The 24,718-nt window shown below is 40.9% G+C and overlaps 1 protein-coding gene across 4 annotated transcripts in view; it reads left to right on the top strand.

Moving 5' to 3' along the window:
* The window catches only part of LOC149214593 (phytyl ester synthase 1, chloroplastic-like), a 536,108-nt gene that overhangs the window by 251,620 nt on the left and 259,770 nt on the right, over nucleotides 1–24,718 (top strand). For all 4 annotated transcript variants that reach the window (XM_089392337.1, XM_089392339.1, XM_089392336.1 and 1 more), the window contains exons 7-9: nucleotides 15,087–15,195; nucleotides 15,310–15,440; nucleotides 15,757–16,126. In XM_089392337.1, coding sequence (XP_089248463.1) covers nucleotides 15,087–15,195; nucleotides 15,310–15,440; nucleotides 15,757–16,126 — 610 coding nt within the window. The remainder of the gene's footprint in view (nucleotides 1–15,086; nucleotides 15,196–15,309; nucleotides 15,441–15,756; nucleotides 16,127–24,718) is intronic.

The following is a 24,718-nucleotide window of genomic DNA, read 5'->3' as shown; positions in this document are numbered from 1 at the left end:
ACAAAAAATGAGCCTCACACAACAAGCATTATTTTGGATTAAATGTCCTTTTTGTATAACATACATTGAATATGTTGAAGACAGTGTAACTAGGTTCGGTCTTCATAATGACATGATCTTTGTATTTGATGTAATAAAATGAAATAAATTATTTTTTTGTAATCTTGCTACATGGGTTTCATGAGCAAGAAGTGTAACTAGGTCAAGGACTTCTTCTTGATGTATTTAGGATTTTGTTTGTATGTCAAAGAGTCATGTCATGAATGGAGAAGCTCTTTAAGAGCCTATGTAAAATGTATTGTTGTAAAACCAACTCTCCAAGACCAAGAAGAACCCTCCAAGATCAAGCTCACTGAAATCTGCAAGAAAAACAACAAAGGAATGTAACGTCGGCTCCAAAATAAATTAAATAAATAAATATATGACGTGTTGGCTTAAAGAAAGGGTCACGTCGGTTCGAAAGTTCATGTCGGATTGCATATATGGGATGACCATTATAAATACCCATGAAGGGTCAATGAAAAACATACAAAAGAATTTCGGAAGGCTCTGAAATTTCATGTGGAGGAGTAGAGCCACAGTTAGGACTTGACTGCACCTCGTTTGGAGTTTAGGTGCAGTCTTGACCTCAGCCTAATGGAGCATAACAAAACTCGCTTGAAGATAAAGCCGCAGTCAAGAAGAGGAGCCGCAGTAGAGGGTGGCCGCAGTGATAAAGAGAGAGCCGCAGTCAAGCACGGAGGAGACGCAGTAGCCGCAGTCAAGTGAGGTAGCCGCAATCAAGCATGAAGGAGCCGCAGTCAAGAGATCAAAGGTCTGTCTGCACCTCAGATGGGTTTAAGGGCAGACAGACTAGGTCTTGGATGGCTAGAAAGAGCAAGAAAGTGACCTCACATCTCTGGAAGCAGGCATACTTGAACTTCTGATGAAGAGGCATGAAACAGTAAGACAGACTTGGCATAATGGTGATGTTGGAATTTCTAAGTCTATCCGTTAGAAATTCTTCCTGTACTATTTGATTTATTTCTTCCTACTTGTTCAGTTATTGAACAAGTTATTTACCATGTAAATACTGAAAATAAATACAAGTATAGTATCAAAACATACAAATCATAAACTGAAAGAAAAAAGCACACAAGTGACACCATTATTTTTGGACTAATTTTTGCAGGAAAACCCAATGCGGGAAAACCAATACAACTATTCAGAGGGTTATATTATTATCCAGTTTCTGAAAATAACCAGAGTTCCAGAAATGGCTCACCCAACAGAGAATTCCCTTGGCAGTAGTACCTCTCAGTCGGAGACAAATATTTTGGCTAAGTCATTGGGTGAACGATCCCACAACAAAAATACAGCTTTCTGCTGCTTTGCGTCACCCTATCCAGCTCTCCAGCTCCAATCCATCCCACGAAATCTCTCAGTGCTACCTCTAGGGCCTGCGTCAGCCTCTCTAGCATAGCGTCAGCCTATCTAGCCCAACATTAGCCTCTAGAGTCTCTGCGCCTCACATGTTGGCCCTCCTAAGGCTCTGCGCAGCTCATGGATGCCTCTGTGTGGCCTCTGGCTGCCTTTGCATGGCATTTAGCTGCCTCTGCATCAACCCTCTCTCGGCTTCTGCGTTGATGCTCCTGGTACTAACTCTGCCTCTCTGCTATGTATTCACTGCCCCTCAACTGCAACTCTGATCACTCACTCAATTTCCTCAGCAAACCCTGCCCCAGAAAATCGAGTTCTTGATCTCTCTTGGTGTGTTCTCCAACTGACCCTCAAGCCTCCTCTTATACTTTTCTTGTTGGTCCATCAACGACTGAGATTAAATCTCTAATCAACGACTAAGATTAGATTTGGCTTGATCCATGACTTTTGGACCATTCTAACTCAGTTTTATATTAATTCACATTAATATTTTATTTTTCCTAAGTTTAGACTTAGGAACTCCATTAAAAATATTAATTATTTTAATATCTCCCAAACTGGTTAGATTTTGCCCAAACCATTTTTGGTTCTTGGAGATCTCATGTGTTATAGCCTCGCCACCAATTTTTGTGGCTAGAGCACATCCAATATTACCCCAAATCAACACTCCCTCTTAGCGAGGACTGTGCTCTAGTAATACTCTTCACTGAGTATCACCCAGATCATCCAACATCGGTCGCTATGCTGATGCTAGGCCTCCCCGCCCAACATCCTCTACACTGCTGCATCATGTACTGCTACCCATGGCCCTGCCACTGCCACTGCTGCATCCGTACAACAACTCCCTCTGCATGCGTGCGGCTGCCCATGGCCCTGCTGTTGCAACTGTTGCATCGGCACTACATCCCTTCTCATCATTTTGCATTGTGTTGCCCATAGCACTGCCACTGCTAACCGTTGCATTGCAAATCAGTTACTGAGAAGTAAGTAACTGATCCTCCCAATTTTGACATCTCTGTCACACTAGAAACACTCCCAATGTTGAAGCTTCCTCTGTCGCTGAGAAGTGCTCCCTCTACTGACCTTTGCGTTGCTGCAACAACTCCATGCATCTTGCACTGGTGCCTCACGCTGTCCAGGGACTCCTGCACTGTAGCACCCTCTGTCGCTCCATCCGCATCCGTCTCTACTGACATTTGATAGTCCTGCTACTCCTCTTCGGGGCTCCCGTAGCAAGGTATAATCCAAGAGGTTGGGTACCTCAAGGATCTTGCCCTCATCACTTGTAGTCCATCTGACTACAGCTCGATGTCTCCCCACTTCCTCTCAAGTGGCGCATGAGTGCTCATGCCACAGTCGTCATCTATCTCCACTTCTTTCTCCGCCCTCGTTGGTGCGGCTTTGGTTTCAGAAGCCTCTCCCTTGCTCTTCTTCCTAAGACACTGATTCTCATAGTGACCCAGTTCCCCACAATGGAAGCACTTGACCTTGGAGAGGTCCTTCTTCTTTCTTTTCTCCTGCTTTCCCGCAGATGTGAGAGTCGCATCTTCTTCTTCCTCCTTCTTGATTCTGACCCCTTTTTCGCTACTCCCCGCCTTGGACACCTGTCTGATCTCTTCTTGACGAAGAGCCACCCACATCTCCTCCCAATTTGGAAGGTTCGTCTTGCCCAGTATGCTCTGGAAAAATACCTCCCAATCCTCTAAGACTACGTTCAATGCGGTCCTCACCATCAGTTCCTGATCCGGTGTGGCCCCTATGGAAGTTAGCTGATCACGGATCTCCTTCAATCCACCGAGGAAGACATCTATCTGCTCTCCCTTCTGCATCTGATATGACAACAACTGATTTTCAAGTAACATCCTCCTCTACACGGAAGTATGCTGGTATAATTTATTCAGGGCTTCGCACATCTCATTTGTTGTTTCTTTCTCAGCAATATGTGGCACCACATGATCCTTGACACCATCAAGGATGATGCACTTTGCCCTGGCCATTGCCTCCCCGTACTTGTGATTTTCAGCTGGGTCAACCAAGATCGTTATCATTTTCAAGGTGAAGTGTTTGATGCGATACCTGTCTATAATGGACAAGATCATGGCCTTCCAGCCTTTGAAGTTTGAAGCTTTGTCTAGTCTATCCTGATCTCTTAGCCCATTCACTGTCATTTCGCCACTCTTTTGACTCTTTCAAGTCTCTCTACTTCCCGTCTGGAAGTTCTCGGTTTGACTCCCTTCGAGCCTCAATTTCCCTTCTGGAAATCCCTCTGCCAATGTCGAGATGCCCCACTCCGATCATTTGTGCAGTTGCACCACTGATCCGGATTTCTTGGCTAGAAATCCTCGGCAGCAACTCCCTCCTCCTTGGTCTTGCCCTATTAGGTATTGTTCTAACCACAGTACCCCACCAACTTCACTCTGCAACTTACCCACAGCCTCCTACACCCCAGTAGTTTGAAGGTTAGAGCCTCTAGGCTCTGTGCAATCCCGACACTAGCACAATCTGCACCTCCTGACCACAGCATCGATCCTTCCTGACTAAGAAAGATGACCGGGCACTGCATAGGTCAGGTCTTCTCCTCTCTGCCTCAGCGTTGATCCTCCTTCTGGCTCGAACTGATGATGCAGGCTCTTTGCGTCACCCCTTCCTTACTGTTTTTTGCTAGGAACAATTTCTGTCACTCAGGACAATGGTTTCTACTGCTGCTGCTCTGCTTGGCTGATTCCTTCAGTTATCTTGTGATTTGCAACCTGCCTTTGATACCATGTTGGAATTTCTAAGTCTATCCGTTAGAAATTCTTCTTGTACTGTCTAATTTATTTCTTCCTATTTGTTCAGTTACTTAACAAGTTATTTACCATGTAAATACTGAAAATAAATATATGTACAGTATCAACACATACAGATCATAAACTGAAAGAAACAAGCACACAAGTGACATCGTTATTTTTGGTCTAATGTCCCCTGAAAAACCCAATGTAGGAAAACTGGTGCAGCTATACAGAGGGTTATATTATTATGCAGTTTCATAATACAACGAGGGTGCCAGAAATGGCTCACCCAACAGAGAATGCCCTCGCCAGTGGTACCTCTCAGTCGGAGACAGATATTCTGGCTAAATCACTGGATGAACGATCCCACATCAACAATACAACTTTCTGCTGCTCTGCGTCACCCTAACCAGGTCTCCAGCTCCAATTTGTCCCACGAAATATCTAAGCGCTGCCTCTAGGGTCTGCGTCAGCCTCTTTGGCCCAGCGTTAGCCTATCTGACCCAGCGTCAGCCTCTAGAGCCTCTACATCTCCCACGCTGGCCCTCCTTAGGCGCTGCACAACTCCTGGCTGCCTCTGTGTGGCCTCTAGCTGCCTTTGCGTGGCCTCTAGCTGCCTCTATGTCAACCCTCTCCCAGCTTCTGCACTGATGCTCCTGGTACTAACTTTGCCTCTCTGCTATGTATTCACTACCCCTCACTTGCAACTCTGATCACTCAGTCAATTTCCTCACCAAACCTTGCCCCAAGAAATCGAGTTCTTGATCTCTCTTGGTGTGTTGTCCAACTGACCCTCAAGCCTCCTCTTATATTTTTCTCATTGGTCCATCAACGGTTGAGATTAAATCTCTAATCAATAGCTAAGATTAGATTTGGCTTGATCCATGACGTTTGGACCATTCTAACTCAGTTTTATTTTAATTCACATTAATATTTTATTTTTCCTAAGTTTAGACTTAGGAACTCCATTAAAAATATTGATTATTTTAATATCTCCCAAACTGGTTAGATTTTGCCCAAACCATTTCTGGGTCTTGGAGATCTCATGTGCTATAGCCTCTCCACTAATTTTTGTGGCTAGAGCGCATTCAATGCTACCCCAAATCAACAGGTGAGACATAGTATCAATGGTGACAGTGATAGTGAAGGAACATAATAGTCTTGGCATTACAACAGAGTAGGCCTCGATCCAAGGAGATCTTAGTCTCGATGAAAAAACAAACATATTCCTTATGACTATCACAATCCTGGTGTAGATGAGAAGTAGCAGTATCTTCATGATGAGAAGAAGCAATATCATAATCTCGGCATAGTTAGAAGAAGCAGTCTTATCATAATAAGAAAGGACTATCACTGCACATGATTGTAAAAAGATTTCATTATGGCACATGTACACTTAGGATCTAATCTCAGTGATGTCCTTGATATTGAAAGTCATAGTGACATGATGAAGAAGCAACGAGTGAAAATCTTAGCGATGCAACACTGATAGCTTGACTGGTGCAGCAATCATGATGATCTCAGCAGCAACAGAAGGAAGGATTGATATCTTGGTCTTGGAGGGGCAGAGTGTGTCAAGGGTCATGGTCTTGGTATTTGTCAATGAAATCTATATAAGAAGAATTTACGCATGGGTTTTCCTCTCCAAGAGGGAGAGGTTTTGGCCCTGGCAGAAAGCCAATCATTTGTGTTCTTGTCTCTTTTGTTTTTGTTAGCAGTTTGATGAAGTAAACACACACTCTAATAATGCAAAGAAGATCAAGCTAAGACAAATTGTAAAACACTTCACAAATTGTTATCATGTTTAAGAAGAATCAACTTAATTATGTCAATCCCTAGATTCTTCAACAAAATATCCATGGATTCATAAAAATTGCGAATTATGTTTTCCAACATGTGGAAAATTATTTAATGTGGAAGAATGTCAAGATGATGCACTGATGCAAATGACAAAAAAAGAGGAAAAACTTGCAAAACTAGAACAAAAATTAACAGAATATGACGAGGAAACTTTGTGTCTAAGGGACCATAGCCAAAAATTGTTTGTGAAGTTTAAGAAGTCCAAGGAAAGAAAGAAAAAATTAGAAGAAGAAAAGGGATGTGTCAAGAAGAAATTCAACGAGATTCTATCAGAGAATGAAGAAGAAAATTTGCATTTAAAAGACTTGAATCAAAGGTTATTGGAACAAATTAGAGATCTAAAAGATGAAAAGCTTAAAAGTCAAGACATTGAAAATAAGGTTGATGAATCAAAAACCAAAGAACCCTTACGTCTGAGAAACCATAATCATAGTCTACTCACTCAAATTAAAAAACTTAAGGATGATAAGAAATCATTAAAAATCAAGTTAGAAGAATTACTCACGAAAGAAGTATCAAAGTCTTTAGATGTAACAGTCCAAGTCAAAGAAAAGGAAACAAGCATAAATCCCATTAATCTCACAATGCAGACAAATTCAAACCCAACTGAAGTAAGGACGTACTCAAAAGTTTCAATTCCAACGATGAAAAACCCAGGTGAAGATTTTGTAACCAACTCGACGACATCAAAACCTGAAGTAAATCTGAATCTTTCCTCACACATGATAAGGGAAAGACAAACTCCTTATCTACATCCGAATTACAAAAGCAATCATTCCAATTAGTCTGCATATCTGTATCTCTCAAAACAAAAACAACAAACTTATGTTCAAAAGGATACTAAAGTGCACACAATTTAGTGCAGTGGTGACGATTCAACACAAGTTTCTAGTATTTGAAAGATTCCACAAAAGATTAATTTAGGATGGTCAGATCCTTTCTCCATGCGACAATTTTATATATCACTCCAAGGATCATATCAACTTGTATCAATGAATATGACAGTTCTGAGATGAGAAGACATTCGAAACAGAAAAAGAGATCAAGCCTTTTTATCAACAAGCTTTGAGGACAAAGCTTTTTGAAGAGGAAGGAAGTGTTATGAATATAATTTATGTAAAAGTAATAAATATAGATAATAAATAATAAACATAATAATATGTAAATAAACAATATTTAGTTAAACAAAGAGACATGTCTAAGGAGACATGACCGTTCATAAAGAGATACCTGCTTGGTATATAAGCAAGCCCTCACTCTCAATTGTATGATCATTCTTATTCATACATTTTAACATATATTCTTGTATCTGAATGGAGATCTACATATTCCAAGTTTTCTAGAGTGTTTAACTTGCTAGAACGAACTTTGTTAGTTCCAGTGCCAAGCTTGCTTCTTTGCAATTCAGAGTTGAAAAACTTTGAAATGCAAATAGAATTCTCGATCTCTGGGTTAAACGATAAGAAATAAAGAAGCACACCGATTTTGAAACTTCCAGCTATTATAAGGGGGGAATAACAACAGTTCAAGTGCTAAGCAAATTCCATGAATATGTTGCGAGATACAACATTTAAAGGTCATAAAACCATTCATTGAAATGTCTACTTATATAATGTAACTTCATCAATCTTTAAAGTGCTACCTGAGGTGGGAATTTACCATCACGGGGGATTGCAAGAGAGCATGCAATGATTTATGAGAGGAAGAGCACTATTTATAAAGTTTCCAGCTTAAATTTCAAGTTCTAGCCAATCCTCATGTTAATTTTGGGTAGCATCGGATGTGCTCTAGCCATGAAATTTGGTGGAGAGGCTAAGGCACATGAGATATCCAAGACCCATAAATAGTTTGGAGAAATTCCACATGGATGAAGAGTTATTAAAATAATTAATATTTTTAATGAGTTCCTAAGTCTAAACTTAGGAAAATAAAAATATTAATGTGTATTAATAAAATATGGGTGAGAAAGTTCTAAGTGACGAGGATCAAGCCAGTTCTAATCTTAGTCATTGATTAGGGACTTAATCTCGGCCGTTGATTCATCAACAAGAAAAGTATAAGAGGAGGCTTGAGGGTCAGTTGGAGACACACCAAGTGATTAAAGAATTCGATTTTCTGGGGCGAGGTTTGCTGAGGAAATCGAGTTAGTGATCAGAGTTGCAGTGAGGGGCAGTTCAACAAGGGATTTTCATTTGAGGCTGAAGAATACATAGTAGAGAGGCAGTGAAGTGCTGGGAGAGACAACACGGGCCTTAGAAGGTCTGACGCAGAGGACGTAGAGGGCTAATGGAGGTGACATAGAAGCTGTAGAGGCTGACGCTAGGACTTAGAGGCAGCGCTGGGGAGATTCTGTGGGGCAGACTGGGAGTAGATTAGCAGAATCAAATTTCTGAGCAAGGAGGCTCATTGTCGGGGTGACACAGCTCCTAGAGGAGTGACGCAGTTTTAGAGAAGTGCTTGGAGTAGCTTTCGCTGTCCAGCATAGGGAATAGTCGAAGTCGCTGTGGGGTTTGATCATCCATTTGCTGATTTTCCGAAATATCTGTCTCCGGATAGAGGTACTACTGCCGAGGCTATTCTTTGTTGGGTGGGCCATTTCTGGCACCCTGTTGTATTCACGAAATCTATTTAATAATACAAACCTTCTATATGCTGCACTAGTTTTCCCGAATTGGGTTTTTCAGGGGACGATTGTCCGAAAATAACAGTGTACCTTGTGTTATTGTCCCAGTGAATTTCAGTTCATGATCTGTATATTTGTGTAGGCTGCAATAGTGTTTACATTGATGTTTATGCAATTAAATATCTTGTTAATGGAAAGACCAAGTAGGAGATTGTAAACCAGTAATTGCAATATGGGTTTCTGATGTGTTAGATTCAGGATTTTTCACATGGTATCAGAGGGATTGTAGATCATAGGCGACTGAAGACACCAGCCGAGAAATCCGAGAATTTGTAGTAGAAAAGCAGTTGTTCTGAGAGACAGCGTTGTTCCAAAGCCGAAGAGGCAGACGGAGGAGTAAAGCAGTGTAGGAGAGGTGATGCAGAGGCTCACGAGTGCCTACATCATCATTCTGAGGCAGGAGAAGGAAACACAGTAGTTGGGAGGAGCCCATGCAATAGCTGCGTCAGCCATCAGGGCCAGCGCAGAGGCAGAGGAGGGCAAATCAGGGTCATGGAGTGCCACGTCATCTTTTTGAGCCAGGAAGGATTGACGCAGTTGGCCTGGAGGAGCATATTCAACCCACGAAGAGATTGCGCAAAGCCTGAAGGGCTCAGATTCTTCGAGTTGCGGGGGCTAAGGGAGTTGTGTAGATTTTGATTTGAGGAGCTCGTGGGACGATATTTCTGTTGGTGCATAATAGTGTCTAAGGAGACTGAACCAAGGTAGAGGGAAGCACTACCTCAACAGATTTCTAGCCAAGAAATATAGATCCGGGTTGCATCGGCAAAGGAGGATTGGAGAAGAGTGATTCAACAGTTGGCCGGAGGATTTCTGAGAGGGAAATCAGGACTCAGAGGGAGTCTAGAGAAGAGGAGCAGAGGTGGTAGTGAACGGATTGAGGGATTAGGACAGATTGGATGGGGCTTCCAATTTTGTCATCCGGAAGGCTAGGATCCTGGCAATCCTAGATAAACATCGCATGAAGGACTATGCCTTGAAAGTAGTAGATCTCCTGGTTACGCTGATGCAGCCAAGAAGTATAAGGAGGCCTGGGCAATGGCAAAATGCATGATCCTAGATGGGGTCAAGGATCATGTAATAACACATATTGCTGAGAAGAACACAACAAGGGAGATGCGACAGACACTGACCTCTAGGGCTCTTCCGTGCAGTAGAAGATGTTGTTGGAGAATCATCTGAGGCAATATCAAATGAAGAAAGGAGAGGAGATAGATCCATTCCTTCTCAGGTTGCAAGGGATTTGCGACCAGCTTACTTTCGTGGGGTCTACACCAGATCTAGAGTTCATGGTCAGGACTACCCTGAATGTAGTCACTGAGGACTGGGAGACGTTTGTCCAAAGCATTTTGGGCAGAGTGACTCTCCTCAGTTGGGAGGAGATGTTGGCAGCTCTTCGACAAGAAGATCTCAGGAGATTGACCAAGGCGGGGAGTAGCAGTAAGGGAGATTGAAATCAAGAAGGAGGAGGAGGAGGATGCAGCTCTCGCATCAGCGGGACAACAAGGGATACAAAAGAGGAACAAGAAAGACATCTCCAAGGTCAAGTGCTTCAACTGTGGGGAGCTGGGACATTATGCCTCTCAGTGCCCCAGTAATAAAGGCAAGGGAGAAGATTCCAATTCAAAGGTTGCTCCAGCAAAGGCGAAGAAGGATGTCGAGACTGATGATGATTGTGCCATGAGTGCTCATGCGCCTCTAGAGAAGAGGTGGGATGATCTAGAGTTGTAGTCGAGAGGACTAAATGCAAGGGGTAGGATCCTTGAGGTGCCCAACCTCTTGGATCACATATGGCTATGGGAAGCCTTAACGACAGTAGCAAAATGACGAGTGAGCGAGGTGTGATGGAACGACAATGGCAGAGCTAGAGTAGCAAAGTCTGTGGCAGCGCAGTGGATGTTGTAGCAGTGCGAGAGGCACATAGAGCAGTTACAGCAGAGGGTGAGAATAAATTAGCAGCAGAGGTAGCTTCAGCATCACGGGGCATCCATACTGACCAGGATGTCAGTTTTTGGGTAAAGTCAGTTACTTACTTCTCGGTAATTGAGTTGCAGTGCAGCAGTTAGCAGTGGCAGTGCTATGGGCAGCATGTTGAGAGGGAGTTGCAGTACAGATGTAGCAGTGGCAGTGGTAGTGTCATGGGCAACAGTACAGGAAGCAACAATGTAGTCGATGAAGGGCATCAGGCCAAGAATCAGCAGCACAGAGGACTGATGCAGAGGATCAAAGTAATGCTTCGATGAGGAAGTATTGCTAGAGCACACTCCTCGCTAAGAGGGAGTGTTGATTTTGGGTAGCATAATATGTGCTCTAGCCATGACATTTGGTGGAGAGGCTAAGGCACATGAGATCTCCAAGACCCAGAAATCGTTTGGAGAAATTCCACAAGGATGAAGAGTTATTAAAATAATTAATATTTTTAATGAGTTCCCAAGTCTAAACTTAGGAAAATAAAAATATTAATGTGTATTAATAAAATATAGGTGAGAAAGTTCTAAGTGACGAGGATCAAGCCAGTTCTAATCTTAGCCGTTGATTAGGGACTTAATCTCGGTCGTTGATTCATCAACATAAAAAGCATAGTTGCGGGGGAGCGCCCCCCCCCTCGCTCCCGCTCCCAATCTGCGCTCCGGGCGGGAGCGACTCGGGAGTGGATCGGAAGCGTGCTCCCTAAAAAAATTTCGCTCCCTGCCTTTTCGGGAGCGTTTTGCCTTTTTTGCATTTTTTTTTTTGTAGTAATGTTCGAAATGCAATTTTTTTTGAAAGAAACAAATAGTTTTTGAGTGGGGCAGCTTAATGATCAAGTCTAGGCCCTAGTATTGATATGCTATTCATGGTAATGTTAAATTCTTAAAGTAAAAGTGACATTTTCTTTAATTTTCATTTTCATCCTTTTACTTAAATTTTTAACATTATCATGAAATGACTCAGTATGTTTGAGAGTGGTTTCGTCCTCATTGGATTTCATATGGAGAAAATAGAATTTTAGATTTCATTCAAAACCCAGCAGACTTATCAGTTTTTCAGGATTTCAGGATTGGGGGATTGCAATGTTTCCATTGAATTTTGTCATGTATTAGGGTATGGAACTCGTATTTAATCAAGAGTACCAATCCCTCTATGTACCTTGATGTTAGTGACATTAGTTGTCGAACTCCTCTATCATGACCCTTCTAAAATGTACGCATCACTCAAACAAAATCTTGACTTAACATGCTATGCTTTTTCTATCTTATATTAATGCTTAGAGGGTGATATTAATGACAAAGATCCCTATACAGATACAAAGGTAACGACAAAGATACCTCTGGATATTAATGCTTGGAGGGTGATATTAATGACAAAGATCCTAATTTTGCAACAAGACTAAAAAATTAGACATTTCTCATGGTCGCAAGAGGCCCAAGCATAAGAAATAGATAATAGATTTACTTCTCTTTTCTAGTTTCTAGTAGCTTTTATAACTATTGACTCTTTCATATTTATTATGATATTTTTTTAAACAATATATGACAATTTAAGTTTGAAGTTGGCAATTATAACTCATTTGTAATGAATTATGAATATGATGCTTCATGAAAGTTGAAAGTTGTTTCATTTCATTTCATTTTATAACATTTCATTTCATGTTAGATATTATTTGTTGTAATGGTTACACTTAGCTTACAAGTACAACTTTGATGATCAATGATGATAAATGTTATATATTGAATTTTGAAAGCTTGAAACTTTAAGATTGATGAATCATGAGACTCAATATGTTGTATGTTACTATGTTACTAACTTGCGGACGTGGTTGATGAAGATTATAACTTCTAGATGATTGTTGTCATATGGTTCAATCTATGCTTTTTTATGTTTTTTATATCTAATTCATCATTCTACATGTTTTTGTTGACATATATGTATCAAAAATTAAAAAATATAAAAAATATATATATTTTTAAAAAATCGCTCCGGGATTCGCTCCCAAATCAGGAGCTTCTGAAAATGGTCGCTCCCGCTCCCGCTCCCAAGTAACATGGATAAAAAGTATAAGAGGATGCTTGAGGATCAGTTGGAGACACACCAAGTGATCAAAGAATTCAATTTTCTGGGGCGAGGTTTGCTGAGGAAATCAAATTAGTGATCAGAGTTATAGCGAGGGGCAGTTCAACAAGGGATTTTCATCCGAGGCTGAAGAATACATAGTAGAGAGGCAACAAAGTGCCAGGAGAGACAGCGCAGGCCCTAAAAGGGCGGACGCATAGGACACAAAGGGTTGACGCAAGTGACGCCGAAGCTGTAGAGGCTGACGATGGGCCACAGAGGCAACATTGGGGAGATTCTGTGGGACAGACTGGGAGTAGATCAACAAAATCAAATTTCTGAGCAAGGAGGCTCACTGTCGAGGTGACACATCTCTGGAGGAGTGACGCAATTCCAAAGTAGTGCTTGGAGCAGCTTTCACTGTCCAACATAGGGAACAACGGGAGTCACTGTGGGGTTTGATCATTCGTTTTCTGATTTGCCGGAATATCTGTCTCCGGATAGAGGTACTACTGCCAAGGATATTCTCTGTTGGGTGAGCCATTATTGGCACCCTAGTTGTATTCACGTAATCTGCTTAATAATACAAACCCTCTATATGCTGCACCGGTGTTCCTGAATTGGGTTTTTCCAGGGACGATTGTCCAAAAATAACGGTGTCTCTTGTGTTGTTGTCTCAGTGTATTTCAGTTCATGATCTGTATATTAGGCTGCAATAGTGTTTACATCGATGTTTATGCAATTAAATAACTTGTTAATGCAAAGAACAAGTAGGAGATTGTAAACCAGTAATTGCAATAGGGGTTTCTCATGTGTTAGATTCAGGAAATTTCACACCTCAAACATCCAACTAATGTGTAACTTGCAGTCTTAGAAGAAATTCTTACACACTTTTTTTCAAATGATCTAATAACAACCTTTTACATGCATATCCTTCTTGTAATATTTTGGAATTAACGCTTGGAAGCACTAGAAGACACGGAACACAATAGCTCAGTTGTTGGTGCAATGGATATACATAATTAGGAAAATATAGAATAAAATAATACAGCCTCCCAAATAAGTTTTCTGTATTTTAAGAACAAATCACTTCTTTCATTCATAACTTTCTACAAACAGTTAGCATATTTCATATATTTCTCAAGCATCATCAGAACAATATGATATTTTAATACTGATTTGAAAACAGGGGAAAGTCCACACACAGATTTTCACAAACTCTTAGTGTGCAATCTAAATCAGATTTGGAAATATAATAACCCAGATTTAGAGTGAAGCCTTGCGCTGATAAACATTGGTTTCCAAGGCATTCAATGAACTTTCCCAGCTTTAATTTGTATTTAGAACCATTGTTCAATCATTTGAATCAATACTGTTGTGCTGATAACAATGGTTGTTGAGATATTTTGTCAAACATTTGTCAGACAATCTCAGCAAAAGCTCAGATTTGCAAAATCATAAACCCTAGTTGAGAATAAAATCCTTATGCTAATAAAATTTGTTTTCCAGATATCTATTAAGACACTGTTACTCTCAGTTATGAGTATGTAACTAGCATACAAGGCATAAAATAAAAAAAACACACACACACACTTGTACTGGAAACACACAAGTAATTTGTCAAGCAGTTTGCATGTATTTTTTTTGTCAGACACCAGGCCTCAACAGCCAGCAAAATAGAGTGTTAGATCTAGTAATCAGCACCCTTAGTATATGACTTTATGATGATGGAGTGCTGAGAAAATGAAGCAATAGAGCTGAGAAGTAGGGCTTGAAGAGTTTGGGCTTGCTACTCAAAAAATTGAATTTGGAGAACCAATGGAGGTTGAAAGAAAGAGTACAGGTGCCTCTTTATATTGGGTGAATGGGGTTGAGTGATGGATGGAGAGGGAACTTGCTTTGTTGAAAATAAGAGGGTGCACCAGCTGAGTAATAAAAATCTGGTATAGACTTACACCTGCATTCTTAATATTCCAGATTTTGTCATCAAAGTGTTTTGCAAAAGTAGAAAAATACCCTAGCACCTTTTATGTTATGATTAAATAGGAAAATAAGAGATAAGCCATATAGAATGAGTTTCCTTCAACTTGATATGCTACAGTTTGGTTTTGTTGATAAGTACCAGTAGTACCATTTTGAAGATATACTATTAAAGATGATTTAATCTTAGTGCATTTCATCACTTTTATGATTTGAATGTAAAATGCATAATTTTATAATTTTTCTTATATAATTTCAGATATGCCCTTGCCTCTTTGTGATCATAATGTTTTAGGAAGTAGATCTCTACTACTTATTCATGGTTCTCTTTCAATGCCATTTAGTGGGAAGGATGAGTTTCTGCCAAGCAGGGAGGAGGCACTTCGGCTCAAAAGTGTTTTGAAAAACTGCAAGATCCGGTATTTCAAAGACAGTGGTCATACTCTTTTATTGGTAAGTTAAATTTTCTCATTTATCCAATGGTACTGTAGTATGCATTTTTAACAAAGGTTCCATTCCTGAATGACTTGATGCAATTTTCAAGCTTGTGCCAAAGTTTGAATGTAGGAAGAAGACATTTCTTTATCAACAATAATTAAGGGCGTTTCGTTTTACCGCCACTCGCGAGCACATGATTGTATTTCTGATTTTGTACCTCCAACTCGAGAAGAATGGGAAAAAAGCTATAAAAAAATGGGGTAAACTTCCTAGCACAGACCCTTAAGGATTTCAGAAATGCATTCCTCTTGTAGACTCTAATTTGTTCAGTTTTTTCTAGATTATGCTTTGTTTTACTTGTCTAGAATACACGGTGCCATTTCTTCTGTCAGTTTCTCAAACTTCCTATTTGAAAATTTTGGATGACCTCCTCTGATATGAAATAAGTAAGAAGTTGGCAATGTACATTGGCAGAACATGCCAATTTGGAGTTGTCTAGGTATTAGACTTTCTCATTGAGAAAAAAAATGTTGTTAATGCCTTGATTAATATTATATCTATTCTTTTTGGATACAGGATAATGAGAATGCTAACCAGCCCAGTTATGTTTTCTACAAATCAACATGGGAAAATTGTTAAAGGACTTTCGGGACTTCCCCAAGAAGGACCTGTTTTGTTTGTAGGAATACACTTGTTGTTCGGATTTGAGACTGGTGTCTTTGTTTCAGAGTTGTTTAAGCAACAGAATATATTGGTTCGTGGAATAGCACACCCAGTGGCGATGGGTGACTTTATGGAAGAAGTGTTGCAAGAACCACATGCATTTGATCTATTAAGATTACATGGTGCAGTGCCCGTTTCAGGAAAGAATTTACTGAGGCTTTTATCATCCAACTCCTTTATTCTTTTGTACCCTGGAGGTGCTCGTGAAGCCCTACATCGGAAGGTAGATATTAAATTGAAATACTTGTTGGAAACTATAATTTCTATTTATTTTATTAAGAGTTTAACATGAAAGAATAAGATTTGCGAGTTACAATATGTTTAGAAAGTTTGTTTTAGTTTTAAAAGTAGACACAAGAAAATGTTACATAATTAGTCTATGAAATTAACTATTTGTGAAGAGAGGAAGAAGTGCATCCAAATGTTTGAAATAGGATCAGAAGTCAAGAGCCAACCTCTATGTTAAGTTGTTAACCATGTTTTATCTTCTGAAACTTTTCTTCTTATATATATCCGAGGATGATGTATTTGCTTACAACAATTAAAGGTTAAAAGTTTCTGGAACACAGGTGGGATTTTCACATCATAGATAGATGAGAATACATGTCTAATATTGCATTCACAAACAATATTCAAGGCAGAACATTTATCAGTATAGTTATAAAGTTCCTCAAGTAATATCGCACTACCATGACACCCTAATTGAACAGTCTCTTGGTCGTCTGAAGTTGCTTCACACGAATGTAGTATGAGACCAACAACCTTTGAGAGGACTTGCTTTGAAATTTTGAGCCATGAGGGGCCATGAAAGCCTCAAAGGTTATACTGGACTTCAAGCTCTCTTCAACGTGAATGTCTTTAACCTAGTCAGTCCCTTCGGTGGATTGACACAGTTGAATCCCAAATACATTTTGAGTCTCAAGCTGTAGGATGGAAGCCAATGCTTCACATGGGATGTGGGGGAACAATAGGGACAAGCTGTGAGGAAAGCTCAACGTTTTGGTCTTAGAGTGAGAGATGGAGATGTACACAAGAGCGCTGCAGCTCAAGAATTCCAATTGTATTGAATTACTTGAGAATAAAAGAATGAATAGATACAAAATCTTGTAGAGATATTATTTAGAAGGATCTTAGTATGCTTATAATATCCACACTAATTTTAGCTCTTACATGCATTGTAATTTCTTTCATAAATCTAGACTCTACATGCAACATATGCAAACTACTATAAATTGGGAGTAATTATATCTAACAATCCCCCTTACTGGGATGGAGTTTTGGGATGGGTGACCTCCTGGGAAGTCCTGGTTACCGGGTGCAAGCCCCGGAAGTGATGATTGATGCTATGTGATTCATTTCACTAGTTTCAATCCCACTTCTTCACCCCTGTGAGCATCACCCGATGCAATGAGTGCTAAGTGAACTATTCAAAAATCATGAGAAATTAGTCAGTTACGACTACCTCTCATGGAAATGGTCATACGTGAATGACTTACTTAACGCAGTTTTCAAAAAGAGTCAAGGGATCTCTACTTGAATGGTTCATGAGGCACAATACTTGCTAAGGTTTTGCAAATGGGGTAGCAAGCTAAGTGGGCTTGATTGTGGGGAAAACTCCACAGTTAAGCGCGCTTGAGCCAGAGGAGTTCTGGGATGGGTGACCTCCTGGGAAGTCCTGGTTACCGGGTGCAAGCCCCGGAAGTGATGATTGATGCTATGTGATTCATTTCACTAGTTTCAATCCCACTTCTTCACCCCTGTGAGCATCACCCGATGCAATGAGTGCTAAGTGAACTATTCAAAAATCATGAGAAATTAGTCAGTTACGACTACCTCTCATGGAAATGGTCATACGTGAATGACTTACTTAACGAAGTTGAATCCCAAAATGATATCTAATCCCCCTTAACGATGACTATTAAACTAAGCATTCAACAATGCATATATGGACTTACAATCATGATATGAATACTTGCTGTTCTAAGTACCGATAAGGCTTAAAATGCTTGAGATCAAGTCAAAAACTTGTTTTGCATGTTGTGTGGAAATTTCAAAATCTAACACATCAGAAATACCTATTGCATTATCTAGTTTATTATCTCCTACTTGTTCTTTTGATTAACAAGTTATATATTAATATAAATATCGAAATAAACACAAATGCAGCCTTCACACATAAACAATTGTCCCCGTAAAAACCTAATGCGAGAAAACTGGTGTAGCAGATATGAAGGTTTTATTATTATGTAGTTTTCTTAATATAACTAGGGTGCCAAAAATGGCTCACCCTTCAGAGATTTTCCTTGGTAGAAGTACCCCACTTCGGAGACAGATATTCCAGCTGATCAGCAACTGGATAACTGGCCCCACTGTGACTTCGACTGTTCCTCAGCTAGATAGCGAAAGATGCTCCAAGATTCCTTTTGGAACTGCATCACCCTCCAGGGATTGCGTCACCCTCTACGGCTCTACATCTGCTTCATAGCTCTCAGTCTGCCCCACAGAAACACCACAACGCAGCACTTTCTGCCTAGCGTCAGCTCTGCATTTGCTTGCATCAACTTCTCGGCCTCCTGTGTCCTCAGCGCTGACCCTCCAAGCCTCTGCGTCAGTTCTGCGTTAGCTCTAGCTGCCTCTGCGTCAATCGAGGTTTCCTTTGCATTGTCTCTTGGACACTCTCTCTACCTCTCTGCTATGTATTCTCGGCCTTCTGCCGAACTTCCCCTCGCTGCAACATATCACTAACTCGATTTCTCAGCAAACCCTGCCCCAAAAAATTGAATTGACTACTCAACTTGGTGTGTCTCCAACTGACCCTCAAGCCTCCTCTTATACTTTTCCTATTGACGAATCAATGATCGAGATTAAGTCCCTAATCAACGGCTAAGATTAGATCTGTCTTGATCCTCATTATTTAAAACTTTCTCACCCATATTATATTAATACACATTAATATTTTAATTTTCCTAAGTTTATACTTAGGAACCCCATTAAAAATATTAATTATTTTAATATCTCTCAATCTCGGTGGAATTTCCCCAAACGATTTCTCGGTCTTGTAGATTTCATGTGCCTTAGCCTCTCCACCAATTTTCATTTCTAGAGCACATCCGATGCTACCAAAAATCAATACTCCCTCTTAGCAAGGAATGTGCTCTAGTAAGCTTCACCATGGAAACATCACATTGATCCTCTACACCAGTACTTGTGTTGATGCTTGGCTTGCTACCTCACATCCCCTGCACTGTTGCTTCCTATACTGCTGCCCATGACACTACCACTGCCACTGCTACATCTGTACTGCAGCTCCCTCTTAACATGCTGGATCATGATACCCATAGCACTGCCACTACTAGCTGTTCCACTGCAACTCAGTTACCGAGAAGTAAGTAAATGATCTTCTCCCAAATACTGACATCCTAGTCAGACTGGAAGTCCGTGATGCTGAAGCTACCTCAGCTATTATCCTGTGCTCCCTCTGCTGCCACTGCGCTGCTGCAAACCCCTCTGTGCCTCTCACACTGCCGCAACCTCTACTGTGTTGCCTCAGATTTCTGCACTCTAGCCCTCCCTTTTTGCTCCATCACACTTTGCTCCACTCAACCCCTGTTATCATGCTATTGTCGTTAAGGGCTCCCGTAGCCGTATGTGATCCAAGAGTTTGGGCACCTCAAGGATCCTGTCTGTAGCATGCAGTCCTCTTGACTACAACTCGATGTCACCCCACCTCTTCTCTAGAGGTGCATGAGCACTCATGGCACAATCGTCATCAGTCTCGACCTCTTTCTTCGCCTTAGTTGGAGCTACCTTTGAATCGGAAGCTTCTCCCTTGCTTTTCTTCTTGGGACAATGGGATGCATAATGACCCAGCTCCCCATAATTGAAGCACTTGACCTTGGAGATATCCTTCTTCTTCCTCTTCCCTTGTTGTCCCGCAAATGCTAGAGTAGCATCCTCCTCCTTCTCTTTCTTGACTCGAACTCCCTTACCACTACTCCCCACCTTAGTAATCCTCCTGATCTCTTCCTGTCGAAGAGTTGCCCACATTTCCTCCCAACCGGGAAGAGTAGCCCTGCTCAAAATACTTTGGACAAATGTCCCCCACTCCTCGGAGACTGCATTCAGGGCAGTCCTGATCATAAACTCTGGATCAGGTGTAGACCCCACGGAAGTAAGCTGGTGGCGAATATCCTGCAACTTGAGAAGGAATGGATCTATCTGCTCTCCCTAATAGATCTGATATGACCTCAGTTGATTCTCTAATAGCATCTTCCACTGCATGGAAGAGCCTTGGTATAAGGTGGTCAGGGTGTCCCACATCTCCTTTGCTGTTTTCTTCTCAGAAATATGTGGTATGACATGATCTTTGACCCCGTCTAGGATCATGCACTTCGCCCTCGCCATCACATCCTCATACTTCTCATTCTTAGCTGGGTCAACTGGGATAGACACTACTTTCAAGGAAAAGTCCTTGATGCGATGTTGATCCAGGACTGCCAGGATCCTGGCCTTCCAGATGACAAAGTTGGAAGTGCCGTCCAACCTTTCCTAATCCCTCAATCCATTTACTTCCATTTCAGCTCCTCTTCTGGACTCCCTCTAAGTCCTAATTTCCCTCCTAGAAATCCTCTGGCCAGCTGTCGAATCAGTCCTGTCCTAATTTCCCTCCTAGAAATCCTCTGGCCAGCTGTCGAATCAGTCCTCTCCAATCCTCCTTTGCCTGCTGCAACTCAGATCTAGATTTCTTGGCTAGAAATCCATTGAGGTAGTAATTCCCACTACCTTGGTTCTGTCTCCTTAGACACTGTTCTGCACCGACAAAAACAATGTCCCACTAGCTCCTCAAATCACAATCTGCACAGCGCCCTTAGCCCCAGCAACTGAAGAAACTGGGCCCTTCTGGCTCTGTGCAATGACAGTGAGAGTTGGATCAGCTCCTCCTGGCCACAACGTCAATCCTCTATGGATGGTAAAGATGACTGGGCATTGTGTAGGCCTGATTTCCCCCCCTTCCGTCTCTACACTGGCCCTTCCCTTAGCTCAAAATACCGATGCAGGCTCTGTGTCACTTCTTCTCTTTGCTGCTTCTACTCTGGAACAACGCTATCTCTTGGGACAACTACTTCTGCTACAAATTTCAGATTTTCTGCTGATATTTTCAGTCCTCCTATGATCTGCAATCGCTTTGATACCATGTGGAAATTTCTAAATCTGACACATCAGAAATCCCTACTGCATTATCTAGTTTATTATCTCCTACTTTTTCTTTTGATTAACAAGTTATTTATTAATATAAATATCAAAATAAACACAAATGTAGTGTTCACACATATACAAGTCAACAACTAAAATAACTGAGACAACACAAGGGCCAACGTTATTTTTGGACAATTGTCCTCGGAAAAACTTAATGCGGGAAAATCGGTGCAACAGATATGAGGGTTTTATTATTATGCAGTTTTCTGAATACAACTAGGGTGCCAGAAATGGCTCACCCTTCAGAGATTTTCCTTGGTAGAAGTACCTTGCTCCGGAGACAAATATTTCGGCTGATCAGCAACCGAATGATTGGCCCCACAGTGATTTCGACTGTTCCTTAGCTGGACAACGAAAGCTGCTCCAAGCTTCCTTCCAAAACTGCATCACCCTCTAGGTACTGCGTCACCCTCTACGACTCTACGTTTGCTTCATAGCTCTCAGTCTGCGCCACAGAAACACCACAGTGCAGCTCTTTCTGCCTAGCGTCAGCTCTGCTAGCCTCTGCGTCAGCTTCTCGGCCTCTTGCATCCTCAGCGCTGGCCCTCCAAGCCTCTGTGTTAGTTCTCCGTTAGCTCTGGCTGCCTTTGCGTTGTCTCTTCAGCACTCTCTCTGCCTCTTTGCTGTGTATTCTCTACCTTCTGTCGAACTGCCCTCACTGCAATAGATCACTAACTCGATTTCTCAACAAACCCTGCCCCAGAAAATTGAATTGACTGATTAACTTGGTGTGTCTCCAACTGGCCCTCAAGCCTCCTCTTATAATTTTCCAGTTGACGAATCAATGGTCGAGATTAAGTCCCTAATCAACAACTAAATTAGATCTGGCTTGATCCTCGTTATTTAGAACTTTCTCACCCATATTATATTAATACACATTAATATTTTAATTTTCCTAAGTTTATTCTTAGGAACCCCATTAAAAATATTAATTATTTTAATATCTCTCCCTCTGGGTAGAATTTCCCCAAACGATTTCCGGGTCTTGGAGATCTCATGTGCCTTAGCCTCTCCACCAATTTTCATGGCTAGAGCACATCCAATGCTACCAAAAATCAACATGTTGGTCTAGCTTGTCCTTGGCTTTATGTTATACAAGATTTTTCTTCCTTTTGGTCTAGACTTTATACTCTGGATACTTTTTCTTCCTTTTTAGCTTCAACTTTACTTTGGTCTTCTTCTTCAATATTTCTTTGTATTCGTTTTCATATTCTTTATCTGCATCTTCTTGTGGTTTAGTTACTACTAATTGGACATATCTTTCAACATCTATAACATCAAAAGCATCATCTTTCCTTTTTTTCATCTCTTCTTCTAGTATCACAAAACATTTAACAACTGTGATGATTTCCTTCATATTTTCTCCTCTTTCTTCTACTACACTTATGGTAGCTTTTCCACACCAATTTCGATCTTCATCATAGTTGTGCTTGTTGGGAATATTAAGAGGGGGTGAATCAATATTTCTTACTTCAATTAGAATTTTCAGAGCAGTAAACATTAATAGCATTAGTTAAACATAAACAGCCATTAACACCATTTGGCAATGCACACACATCAGTGCAATAGAAAACAAATTTTTAGGTTGAAACACTTCCGGGGAAAAAAGCCAATGAATGCTTCTTAATATTTGTCTTCAATAATTTACATCAATATTTTTCAGCTCCAATTGAAGGAGGCTCCAACTCCTTGATTTATAGGTTCCAACCTAAATGATGCTCCCACGCCCTAGTTTACCAAATCCAACTGAAAGGATGCTCCAACACCCTGTTTTTCATCTAGAACTAGAAGGACGCTCCAACGCCCTAGTTTACAGGTTCCGACCTGAAGGATGCCCCAACACCTTGTTTACCAACTACAACTAGAAGGACGTTCCAATGTCCTAGTTTACAGGCTCTGACTTGAAGGATGTTGCAACATACTATTTACCAGCTCCAACTAGAAGAACACTCCAATGGCCAACGTACGCTCCAACTTGAAGGAGACTCCACTCTACTGCTTTGCACCACCCTGCAACCCTATTCAACAAGTAGACCACATTTCATATATTTTCATATTGGATCCCCTGTGTTGAATAAAATGAATAAAATAATTTGTTGGTTTTTGTTAATCTGTAACACTGGCACAAAGTCGTCAGCAGCAACAACTTCTTCTGTTGAAACAATTAAACCCTAGCTGTCAATTCCAACTGTCATAAACAATTTTGCCTCTACCCAAGCTCTAACTGGTCATCATCTCAACTTGTAGAACAAACACTTCTCAAACCGTAGTTGTAGCATAGACATCAACACCACCTTAAGTATTCAAACTTCTGCAATACATTCACATCACTATGCATTGCCCCAAAAAATGTCCTCTGCTTCTTAGGTTTAAATACCAATCCCTAACTATCAATACAACTTCTCTTTTCATTGTTCAACCCTGGCATCAAGTATCATTAAAGTGCATCAAGCATACAAGGTTGTCATTAACCATCCATCCATTACCCTAGTTCAATCCAGTATTGTAAACCATGGATTTCATCAGCTACCCATGCAAGAATTAGCATGTAATGATTTAGTAGGTAAGTTCAAATCCTAGCAACAACATCAAATTCTCTTTGTAATTATATCACAATTTCATTAATACATACATTCTCATTCTCTATCACATATATATCAGAGTACAATCTGGGTGCCCAAACTTGGGAATGCTCAGCAAGATAATGTACAAAAATAATTAGAGAGAATTTTCTCTCTCTCCACGAGCAATGCCGACACAAACAACCTCAAAAAAACTGGCCATCCAAACCCTTGCGCAAGCCCTCTACACAGTGCTTGCGCAGGCCCTCTGCACAGTGCTTGCGCAAACCCGCACACGTATGGCTCGAAACTACCTTTGATCAAGCCATCTTGCCTGCTGCTGCTGCTAGAAGTGACTCTCTATCCCTCTGGAAAACTATACCGGCCTCTGGAACCTGAATCGACCTCCTCCTCAGCTAAATTGAACTGCTCACTGAAGTTGCCTGTGCAGTCCTTGTGCAAACTCTCTGTGGAATAACTCTACCTCTTGTTGTTGTCTCTTTGGAACTGGAAACTTCCTCTAGAATTTCGTATTCTGCTACCTCTTAGTCGTTGCGTCCCTTCTGGCTTGAACTCTTCTTCTCTTCTTTGTTGTTGGAGCTAGATTGCTCAACCTGCCAAGGAACTCGACCTCTCAAGTGTGTCTTCTCCATCTCCATCGAGTTGCTCTTATAATCTCTCGTTGGTGAACCAACAACTATGATTAGATCCCCATCAATGGGTAAGATCATCTCTAACTCGATCCATGTGAGTTTCTAGAGAATTCTCACCTTTCTCAATTAATTAATGTTAATTAATCAATTTTCCTAAGTGAGACTTAGGAAATATTTAATTATTGATCAATTAGCTTAATTGAGCCATCTGTTTTCTCCTGAAGCCTTTTCTGGGCTTTGGATATCTTGTGTTCTTTAACCTCTCTGACCCAAGTTTGTGAAAATTCCAAACACGAAATTCCACTGCAGTAACTAATTTATTTCTCCTATTTATTTTCCTCAATA

Source organism: Pinus tabuliformis, chromosome 1_1, assembly GCF_031772625.1.
Source record: "Pinus tabuliformis cultivar Carrire ecotype Pingquan chromosome 1_1, CPIR1, whole genome shotgun sequence".
NCBI lineage: Eukaryota > Viridiplantae > Streptophyta > Pinopsida > Pinales > Pinaceae > Pinus > Pinus tabuliformis.
This window is presented reverse-complemented; position numbering and strand designations above follow the sequence as displayed.